The 11291-nt window shown below is 46.1% G+C and overlaps 1 protein-coding gene across 2 annotated transcripts; it reads right to left on the bottom strand.

Annotated features, from left to right (window-relative positions):
- Positions 1-2617: 2617 nt before the first annotated feature.
- On the bottom strand, positions 2618-10316 carry LOC140426212 (selenoprotein Pb-like). 2 transcript variants are annotated; one of them, XM_072510706.1, is made up of 5 exons: positions 10146-10316; positions 9367-9588; positions 5534-5746; positions 4258-4396; positions 2618-3499 (listed from the first exon to the last, which is right to left on the bottom strand). In XM_072510706.1, exons 2-5 carry the CDS (start codon positions 9567-9569, stop codon positions 3266-3268), a joined length of 789 nt encoding a protein of 262 aa, XP_072366807.1. In that variant the 5' UTR covers positions 9570-9588; positions 10146-10316; the 3' UTR covers positions 2618-3265. The 2 variants fall into 2 exon arrangements, with proteins under 2 accessions (XP_072366807.1, XP_072366808.1); XM_072510707.1 differs by having other exon boundaries at positions 4264-4396.
- Between the last annotated feature and the right edge of the window lie 975 nt (positions 10317-11291).

Raw genomic sequence — 11291 nt, 5'->3', positions numbered from 1 at the left:
AGGGACTTGTGCGGCATATCCCAGCCAACAGCCCACAAGTGCTTCTGTTAAATCATGGATGCCCTGGCAGCTGACTATGAAAACTTTGACCTGAACCAAGCCCATCAAGATGCCGGGGCAGCAGGATTCTTCTCCATCGCCAAGATGCCCCAGGACTAGGGGATAATAGATGGCACGCATGTCATCTTGCGCACACCGGGTCTGGGAGCGCTCTTCATTAACAGGAAGGCGTTCTACTCCCTGAACGTTCAACTTGTGTGCGGCCACCATCTCAAGATCATGCATGTATGTGCATGCTTCCCAGGGAGTGTGCATGATGGCTACATCCTGGGGCAGTCAGAGATCCCCAGTGTCTTCGAGGGACACTCCAGGATGACTAGTTGGCTCTTGGGGGAATAAGGGATAACCGCTTAGGTTTGGCTAATGACGCCAGTGTGGAGGCCAGTGACCGATGCTGAGACCCAATATAATGAGGCCCATGTGACCATCTGGGTCATTGCGCGGTGCATCGGACTGCTTAAAATGCAGTTCCAATGCCTTGACTGCTCCAGTGGTACACTGCAGTACACCCCCCAGAGGATCGCCCGCTTTGTGGTGGTCTGCTGTACCGTCCACAACCTGGCACAGCAGCGGGGCAACGTGCTGCAGAAACATGTGACCTCATCAGAGAAGCCTGACCAGGTGGGGCTGGAGGATGGCCCGCGGGAACAGCTGGAGGACAGGCAAGGGTCTGGCATACCCGGAGGCCCTTGTCCTTACCCGCTTTTCACAGGACGTGGCTTCATCCGTCATCTCACCCCTCCCCCCCCAAAAAATCATAAGGTCAGTGTTACATCACTCCAGGGTAATGGGCCTGTGTTGGCAGTGTCAGCCGGTCAATATATAAGGCAGGAGGGTGATGATAACCTGCTGTGAGCTGAGCTCTGGTGCTCCTCAATCTATGCTGTAGTCTGACTCCTGTCTCCCTGCTGAATGCGTGCTCTCACCTGCACATGGTATGCCTTGTCGGGCAGGGGGGGGGGGCTGCGGGCCACATGGGTGAGTTGACATCAGTCCCTTGGCACCGGTCCAGGCGAATCTGCTGGCAGGAAGCCCAGTTCCGGTGTGAAGCCTGTGGGGCATCATTAAGTGTCCAAATTAACATTAGCAGTGACTCGGGAAATGTCTGGCAATTCCCACTAGCTACCATACTTAGAAACTTTTCCATTAGACTGTGCCCAGAGTCTCCAACTCTATTCATCGATCTGGGATATGCCGCGTGGATCTAACAGCATTTTTTTTCAGGTGGAGAGAAAAATGAGTGGGCAGCACGGTGGAGCAGTGGTTAGCACTGCTGCCTCACGGAGCCAAGGTCCCAGGTTCTATCCCGACTCTGGGTCTATGTGGAGTTTGCACATTCTCCCCGTGTTTGCAAGGGTTTCGCCCCCACAACCCAAAGATGTAGGTGGATTGGCCACGCTAAATTGCCCCTTAATTGGAAAAGATGAATTGGATACTCATAGAATTTAGTGCAGGAGGCCATTTGGCCCATCGAGCCTGCACCGGCCCTTGGAAAGAGCACCCCATTTAAGCCCACACCTCCACCCTAACCCAGTAACCTCACCTAACCTTTTTTGAACACTAAGGGCAATTTAGCATGGCCAATCCACCTAACCTGCACATCCTTGGACTGTGGCAGGAAACTGGAGAACCCGGAGGAAACCCACGCAGACACGGGGAGGACGTGCAGACGCCGCACAGACAGTGACCCAAGCTGGGAATCGAACCTGGGGCCCTGGAGCTGTGAAGCGACAGTGCTAACCACTATGCTACCGTGCTGCCCAACTCTAAATTTTTTTTAAAAGAGTAACTAATGCAGAAACCTCAGCATTTTCTAAGCAGTATATAGGAGTCAGTGGGAGCAGACTTGTTGGCATGGATGATGTGGATAAACTGACCAAAAGTGAAGCAAAAATGGAGAATGTTTCGGTAAATGTTGAGGGAACCATTTGTTTTGATGCATTGATAAGTGAACTATAGAGATCATCATAGAATTTACAGTGCAGAAGGAGGCTATTCGGCCCATCGAGTCTGCACCGGCTCTTGGAAAGAGCACCCTACCCAAGGTCAACACCTCCACCCTATCCCCATAACCCAGTAACCCCACCCAACACTAAGAGCAATTTTGGACAGTAAAGGCAATTTATCATGGCCAATCCACCTAACCTGCACATCTTTGGACTGTGGGAGGAAACCGGAGCACCCGGAGGAAACCCACGCACACACGGGGAGGATGTGCAGACTCCGCACAGACAGTGACCCAAGCCGGAATCGAACCTGGGATCCTGGAGCTGTGAAGCAATTGTGCTATCCACAATGCTACCGTGCTGCCCTTAATCCTATTATTTTCCACTAAAAAAATAACAATGCAACAGCTGAAAAAAATTGCAAAAGCATTTTTCTATTTCTCTTTTGGAAGTATCCTGACAGCCTATTATTCGTCAAGCATTTTTGATTTGAGTTTTCTCTGCAGTGTCTGTAAGTCATGAGGAACTAACCTGAACCAAAGACTTAATTGAGCACATGAATACAAGAGAAAAGACTCTTACTGATGAGCAAATGAAAGAGCCACCAAGAATTTTCTGTGATAAGAGAGCAGTACTCCAATTCCTTTCTTTAATAAATGGACATTCATAGAATATTCTTTGAGGATTAGATGAAATACCTGAAACATGTGACAAGCTATTTTTGACCACAAATTTTTAATCCATATGTTTCCCTCAGTTTTTCCAAAGGTTCCTCTGCATTCTTCCGAAGAAGGCTGAAATTTGTCTTGCTGTCAACCTTCGATTGTTATTCTCTATCTGTCCTCAAAGGATATGCACGAAAACAGCTTGGAGTCAGATCATGGTGATTACCCCACTGATGTTTCCACACATAGCTGGAGTGGGAAATACCTTTCATCTGGAAAGCACTTTATTGTGGGTCCAAAAGCAATGGTTACCAGCTCAGGCGACAATACACATTTATTTCAGTGCTCATTTCAATCTTTTACTTCTTAAATTGTCATCTATAGACTCCTTTATCAAAAGAACATTTGACAATAACACAAAACAGTGTTTGTTATGGGAGGTGCCGTACATTATATCCCTAAATTAAAAATGAACATGGTTCAAAATTGTTAATATTAAACCAGGAATCTTTTTTGACAACTTGTGAATTATTAGGGTTGATGCTGGCATGTGTCCTGTGGTTGGCAGTTATTTCAACTCTCGTTCCTGTTTTTCTACACCCATTCCGATCTCTGAGTATCAGCACTCTCCAGATTTCCATCTTGGTTATTGAAATGATGTGGATGGATAGTACTTGGAGCCAGGTAGGGGCCAGGATGAGGTTTATTAGATGCATGCTGTTGCACTGGCTGAATTGGTAGATTTTCATAAGCCGGACTTGTCACCAAACTTGTGGTGTTAGATTGAGTAATGTTTGCCTTGTAAGTGGTGGTGATGTTCTCCTCTGCCTGCAAGAGCAACAACTTATATTTATATAGCACCTTTAATGTAATGAAACATCCCAAGATACTTCACAGGAACTTTATAAAATCAAATATGACACCGAGTCACGTATAGAAGTATTAGATCAGATAATCAAACGCTTGGCCAGAGGTAGGTTTTAAGGAGTGGCTCAAAGGGAGGAAACAGAAATAGAAAGGCAGAGAGATGTATTCCAGAGCTTGAGGTGGAGATAACTGAATGGAATAACTGCCATCCATGGTGGAGCGGTTAAAATTGGAGATGCACAAGAGGCCAGAATTAAGGGAGCACTACTCTGGGTCTCTGGTTTACTAGTCCAGTGACAATACCACTACATCACCACCTAGGTGGTCTTAGTGATTGGGGGGGTGGGGCAGGTACAGCTCAGTTGGCTGGACAGCTAGTTCATGATACAGAGTGAGAACAACAGCATGACTTCAATTCCCGTACCGGCTGAGGTTATTCACGAAGGCCCCACCTTCTCTACCTTTCCCCTCAGGTTAAATCACCACCAATCAGCTCTCCCCCTCAAAGGGGAAAGCACCCTATGGTCATCTGGCGCAATAGCGACTTTACTTAGTAATGACACGAATATGAAGTGAGAAGCTTACTTCTGTTTGCTTGAAAACAAATTTCTGAAGAATACTGATGCCACAAATGTTGCATTTTTGCACTAAAATGACCACTTAGTTTACCAAGCATCTCTGTGGTCTTTCTGAGATTGAGATTGCTAATTAATACTAACAATTACCGCAAGATTGAAGTTGCTGACGTCACAGTTCCCGCAGACATCCTTCTTATATGTAGCCCGGATTGCTGCTTCAGTATAGCGAAAATGGAGGTAGCTATATGGTAATACGATATGAAAGGTCAATTTACCACATCTAGGAGAAAAGGAAAATCACAAAAATGGGATTAAATAGCTTGAAGTGACATATGCGTTGCATTGTAAGCAGCCCAATTCCTTGTAAATCAGAGTGCAGATGCCCCCAACCAGCGGTATGGTGGCACAGTGGTTACCACTGCTGCCTCACAGCGCCAGAGTCCCAGGTTCAATTCCGACTGGTGACTGTGTGGAGTTTGCACATTCTCCCCGTGTCTGCATGAGTTTCCTCCAGGTGCTCCGGTTTCCTCCCACAATCCAAAGATGTGCAGGTTAGGTGGATTGGCTATGCCAAATCGCCCTTTAGTGTCCGAACTTGGGTTACGGGGATGAGGTGGAGGCGTGTGCTTAAGTAGGGTGCTCTTTCCAAGGGCCTCCTTCTGCACTGTAAATTCTATGATTTAGAAGATAAACATGCAAATTTTATTCAATTTTAAAGATATGATAGCTAGTACCACAGTGAATACATATATCACGCTGTGTAGCATTGAGCCACAGTCTAGAAAGACTCCAAAGAGAGATGGTGGTATAGTAGTGAGCATAACTGTCTTGCAAGCAGTTGATCAGAGTTTGATTCCCGGCCATTGCAGTGACAAAAGACTTGGAAGTTTTGCCTGTAGGCTGTTTAGTTCTCAGTCGGAGATGGCTAGAAGTTGCCTCAGGTTTCAAGGAATACAGATGGGCAAAAATATAAAGCATCAACCATTACAACTTGCTGATGATTACTGCACGATGATTCCTGTTAGGAAACACATATGTGCATGCACATAAGGACTGGATCAGGTTTAACTATAATGGCAAACGTGCTTACATATGCTTACTTGGGAAAACTACAAAGGACTATTACCACTAAGTGATCATATCATATCTCAACACAAGGCATTACTTTCATGATAAAAGGGGAATGAATATGAGATTGTCGGGAAATAAATTTTGCTCATTTTGTAATATTTTTGAATAGTAAAAGCAGAAATGTTCTGCTATTTTGTGAGCACAAAACAGGGGGCTAGAAAAATAATTCCTTATTCCTACTTTCCCAGTGGTGCTAACTATTATCGTACACAAATAATTGAAGGGGGAAGGATCTGTTCAACAGCTGCAAACAGTCTACTCGGTGCTAGCATTTAAAGTAACCAACCTGTCATAAATGAGAAAGTCGTCCTTGTTAGCCTGCAGAATGCTCCAGATATCATGTTGAAATGGTGATTGTTGGTAGATAAGCATATCCTCAGGAGCATGCCGTTTGAGTTCCCAGAGCATGGCCCGGGATTGAGGTGTTTTCTCATTCACTATCATATAGCGTATATCCTTCAGGCCCTGACGATCAAGCTTGTCTCGCAAGCTGCCTAATCTACCAAAGCAATAAAAATGAAGAACTGTGAACAGCATTACTTTGGTTGATACTTCTGCAGAGAGGAATATGCATACAGGACATTTCAGATCGGATATGATTTAATTAAAAAACCATGGAATTTATAATCTGACGCTGTTATTGAAATATTGGATTGGTTCACAGCAACATTGTCAACACTTGTATAAAAAGTAAAATACTGTGGATGCTAGAAATAGAAACACAATATGCTGGAAATATTCAGCAGGACAGGCAGTATCGTGGAAAAAGAAACAGAGTTAATGTTTCAGGTCTGAAACCTGTCATCAGAATTGGGTAAAGTTAGAAATGTTACAGGAATTGTACTGCCAAGGTTCCTCTTCCTGTACAGATCCATACCGCTCTTCATCTCCAAGGCCTTTTTCCAAGGGATAGACAAAATGATCATGGCGTTTGTGTGTGTGTGTGTGGGGGGGGAAGAGTAGGAACCCAACAATCCCCAAAATTACACTGCAGAGGAGACAAAACATGGGCAACCTGGTCCTTCCGAACCTGCAGTACTACCATTGGGCTGCCACAGCCGAGAGAGTGAGCAGATGGGTAAGAGAACCAAATACGGAATGGGTGAGGCTAGAGGAGTCCTCCTGCAAGGGAACGACCCTCCGAGTTCTCACCATGGCAGCACTCGCAACCCCCCCCACCCCCCGGCAAAATACACATCCAGTCCAGAGGTGGTAGCCATGTTGGGAACATGTTGCCAAATGAGACAACATTTTGGTTTAACTGAAATGTCCTCCATGGCCCCCATCTGCGGTAACCACAAATTCCTGCCAGCCATGTTAGACGCCACCTTTAAGTGGAGGCAGGACGGGGGGACGCTAGCGGTCTGCGACTTTTACATGGGGGACAGACTTGCAACCCTAGACGAGCTAATGGAAAGAATGGAACGACCGAGCGGACAGGAGCTCCGTCTCCTTCAAATCAAAAACTTTCTCTGCAAGGAGACAACGAGGTACCCTAGGGCCTCTAGAGACACATTGCTGGAGGAACTGCTGGATGCGGACAGTACGGAGAAGGGGAACTGTGGGGACATTTATGGATGGCTCCTAGAGAGGTCGCGGACACCACTAGACAGAGCAAGACGGAAATGGGAGGATGAATTTAGGATGGAAGTGGGACTCTGGAGCGAGGCACTAAGTAGGGCCAACGCTACCACCTCCTGCGCAAGACTGAGTCTCATGCAGTTTAAAGTGGTGCACAGAGCGCATCTAACCAGAAACCAAATGAACAGGTTCTTTCCGGAGTTGGAGGATGAATGCGAATGATGCCAGGGAGGCCCGGCCAACCACGTCCACGTGTTCTGGCCTTGCCCCAGACTTGTCGGTTTCTGGACAACCTTCTTCAAAGCGATGTCCAAGGTTGTGGGGGTGAGACTGGAGCCGTGCCCGAGAGTGGCTGTCTTTGGGGTTTTGGACCAGCCAGAAGTTCATATGGGGAAGAGGGCCAACGCCCTTGCTTTCGTATCACTAATCACCCACCAGGGAATCGTGCTCGGCTAGCGATCAGCAGCACCACCTACAGCTGCAGACTGGTTGCCAGACCTGTCGGAACACCACCACCTAGGGAAGATCAAATACACAATTCGAGGGTCGGACGAGGGCTTCCACAAAGTGTAGGGGCTATTCATCAGTCTGTTCCAAGAACTGTTCGAAGCCAATAGTGATCAGGAAGAAAGGGGGGAGGGGGTAGACAAGGTCATGAAAACGGATAAGAACAAGGGGGTGGGCAGCAACAAAGAACCCAGTGTAGTACCAGGAAGGGACATGGAAAAAGAGCGAAGGGGGGGGGGGGGGGGGGGGGGAGAAGCCACAGGGACAACAGCAACAGCCACAAGGCGAAAGATGGAACACAATACAACACCTAGGGCGAAAGAAGGGGCCAAGATGGAGCCCGACTACCAACGGCGGGAGGGAGAAGGGAGAGCAAGGAAAGGGGAGGGGCCGATGAAAGGGGTACATGCAAAATTGTATGTAGGAAACGTCTCAGTCCTCTTTGGTATATCTAATTGTTATATTGTTAAAGCTGGAAAATTCTAATAAAAATATTTATTTTTAAAAAATGTTACAGGAATTAACAAGTCATAAATGGGGGGGCGGGAATGGGAAAAAGATCAAAAGGGAAAGTGTGATCGGTGGAAGACGGGAGAAATTAAATGACAAATGAGTTGATGGTACAAGACCAAAGGGAGTGACAACAGGACAAGTAAAGAAACAAAAGATGTGTTTAGATGAGCTGTGAATGGCAGAATTTTCCGAAAATGAAAACAGGAGAACAATGAGAGTAAAACCAAAACCTGCAAAGAAAAGGAAATAAGATTGGAGCAAGGATGACAACCGCGAGAGGCACAGTGGTTAGCACTTCTGCCTCTCGGCGCTGAGGACCCAGGTTCAATCCTGGCCCCAGGTCATTGTCCATGTGGAGTTTGCACATTCTCCCCATGTTTGCGTGGGTCTCACCCCCACAACCCAAAGATGTGCAGGGCAGGTGGACGGGCCATGCTAAATTGCCCCTTAATTGGAAAAAAAAGAATTGGGCACTTTAAATTAAATAAAACAAAAAAAAGGATGACAACCTGAAATTGTTGCACTCAATGTTGAATCTGGGAGACTTTAAATGCCGAATCAGAAGAGGAGGTGTTTACATTGAGCTTTATTAGAACAACGCAAGGGGCCATCCACCGAGAGGCAAGTGTGAAAGCCAGGTGGAACATTAAAATTTAAAGGGGACTCAAAGCTTACGGTCACACCTGTTGGCTGAACAGAAGTCTTTTGCCAGGCAGTCACCCAATCTGTGTTTGGTCTCCCCAGCAGACCGCATTATGAGCAGCGAATACAGTATACTAGATTGAAAGAAGTGCATGTTAATCGGTGATTCACCTGGAAGGAGTGTTTTCGGCCTGAGATGATGAAGAGAGAGGAGGTTAAAGAGCAGGTGCATGCACTTGCATGGGAAGCTGTTTTCATAAGGGAAAGGGATGTTGGGATGATTGAAGAGTTGACCAGGGTATGTTGGAGAGAACAGTCCCTTCAGAATGCTGAAAGGAGGAGGGAAAGATGATTTTGGTGGTGGTGTCACACTGGAGGTGATGGTTGAATGTGGAGGTTGGTGGGTGGAAGGTTAGTCCTGGGAGAGGAGAAGGGATGAGAGCACAAGTGTGAGAAATGGAATGGACACAGCCCTGACAGCCATGGCAATAGGGTTGGGGAAGGCACAATCTTGGAAGACACATCAGAAGCACTGGTTGCATCATCAAAGCAGATGTTACAGAAAAATAAACAGGGGTAATAGGATGGAGTCCTTCCAGGAAGCTGGGTGAGGAACTGTAGTCAAGGTGGTTGTGGAAGTTGGTGCATTTACAACAGAAGATCATAAGAATGTGTGTGTCCCCCCCCCCCCCTCCAGTGGAAGGGAAGGGGGAAAAAAAATCAAGTTTTTCACATTCACCCCCCTTGTGCTTCACCTAATAACTAATCACAGAATAGAATTCCAGTCTGTGCTCTTGGAGAAAGTTTATAATAATAGCATTGTGGAGATTATATAAGTACGAAATGGAGAAGATAATTCTGAAATGCTACACTTACTTAGTTGCCTGTGTCAGACAGAACCGGCAGCTTGCTTTGAGAAGGGCCACCACCACGACATGGCCAATCTGTTCCTCCATGGGGTTCTGGTTGGCAATCTCCCAATGAGGGGCCAGCTCACAGATTCTGCTTTCACTCCCTGCTACTGCCACAGTGATTGTTAGGCCCAAGACAATAGTGACTAAAGGCATCTCCAGCCCCATCACGATCCCTTCCACATCCCTTCAATTTGGAGTAGATGGACAATAAATTAACATTTTATAAAAGAAACAAGAGAACAAAACATGACAATTAGTACGCTGATTTTATTGTAGGAAAGGCGCCGAAAACGACCGCAGATTTTCCGGTATGAACGGGAATTCTAAACACCGGGAGTCATTCAGTTTATGTTTCTGCAAAGTCTACTCTTCAAAAATGTTGTTGACTTGTTTACACGATGCCAAAATTGTGCTGCAAAAAAGTGATATGGCCAGAACAAATGAAAAACCGGACAAGATACAAGAATGTAAAGAAAAAAAAACTGGCCAAAGTGCATCCGGCCAGCACTGCATGAAGAGTCCAGACACAATTAATTGTCACATGAATGTGTTGCAATTTCGATGAGAAGTTTGGAGACTTTGTATGTTAAAAACAAAATCATATCGGGATGAATTTGGACGTTTAGAAAATATTTAGCAAGGAAATGTTTGAAGCCGATGCAGTTGAGATGATGAACATTGAAAAGTTTCCTTAAAACTGTTTCGCTGTTCGGGGCAAAATACATTAGTCAGCAATGTTACCTTTCTGCTGATTTTCACTCTTTTGTCTCTCCCTGGGCGTCCGATCCAAGCTCTGGTTTCCCTGCACCCCCACCCAGCTCTCTGCCACAAGCTATCTCCCGGATTGGAAACGACCTGTTTGTGGAATGTTAACTCTTTGAGGACGGAATGATTTTTTTTCTTTCTTTCAGTTCTGGCTAAACAAGGGGGCGGGTAGGCCAGTGAGTGGTGGTTCTTAAACTCCTCCACTTAAATACAGTTAAAATAGTCGGTGCAATAATGGCCATTATCCATTTACTACTTTTCTCTCTTAAATGGCACCAGAATCTTTAAAGTCCAACATTTCTCCTGGTCCACCATTTCCTTGGCAATATTAATATCGCCACAGAGCAGGAACCCTGAAAAAAAAAATACACCAGTTGAGGGTCTCCAGCACGGCACGGTAGTCCAGTGGTTAGCACTAGCTTTACAGCACCAGGGTCCCAGGTTCAATTCCGGCTTGGGTCACTGTCTGTGCAGTCTGCACGTTCTCCCCGTGTCTGCTTGGGTTTCCTCCGGGTGCTCCGGTTTCGTCCCACAAGTCCTGAAAGACGTGCTTGTTAGGTAATTTGGACATTCTGAATTCTCCCTCTGTGTACCCGAACAGGCACCAGAGTATGGCAACTCGGGGATTTTCACAGTAACTTCATTGCAATGTTAGTGTAAGCCTACTTGTGACACTGATAAAGATATTATAAATAACATGAATTAAACAAGGGGGAAGCCAAAGCTCCTGTGCAGTCTGATATAGTGTATTAATGTTTCATGTTTATGAATGGAAAGTCATCGATAAAAGGTTAGAACCATACATAGAATGAATAGATACATAGAATAGATAGATGCCTAGAGAGAATATCAAACCAAGCTAGAGTCACAGATAGACTCTCGGCGGCTGTGGCAAGGACTAAACAACATAACGGGCTACAAAGCGAAGCCGAACAGTTTCTCTGGCAGCAGCGCACCCCTCCCCGATGAACTCAATGCATTCTATGCTTGGTTCGAGCAGGTAACCAACAATCCGCTGGCGAGTGCCCCAGCAGCCCATAATTCACCCATACCCACCATCACAGCTTCCGAAGTCAGATTGGCCTTCCTGAAAGTGAACCCTCGGAAGGTGACGGGCCCAGA

This window comes from Scyliorhinus torazame, chromosome 7 (assembly GCF_047496885.1).
Source record: "Scyliorhinus torazame isolate Kashiwa2021f chromosome 7, sScyTor2.1, whole genome shotgun sequence".
In the NCBI taxonomy this organism is placed as follows: Eukaryota; Metazoa; Chordata; class Chondrichthyes; order Carcharhiniformes; family Scyliorhinidae; genus Scyliorhinus; species Scyliorhinus torazame.
This window is presented reverse-complemented; position numbering and strand designations above follow the sequence as displayed.

Coding starts and splice junctions, on each gene's coding strand:
- LOC140426212 (XM_072510706.1), bottom strand. CDS start 9,569: ATGGGGCTGGAGATGCCTTTAGTCACTATTGTCTTGGGCCTAACAATC. Junction 5,747..9,366: donor TGTCTGACACAGGCAACTAA/GTAAGTGTAGCA, acceptor TTGCTTTGGTAG/ATTAGGCAGCTTGCGAGACA. Junction 4,397..5,533: donor GACTTTCTCATTTATGACAG/GTTGGTTACTTT, acceptor CTTTTCTCCTAG/ATGTGGTAAATTGACCTTTC.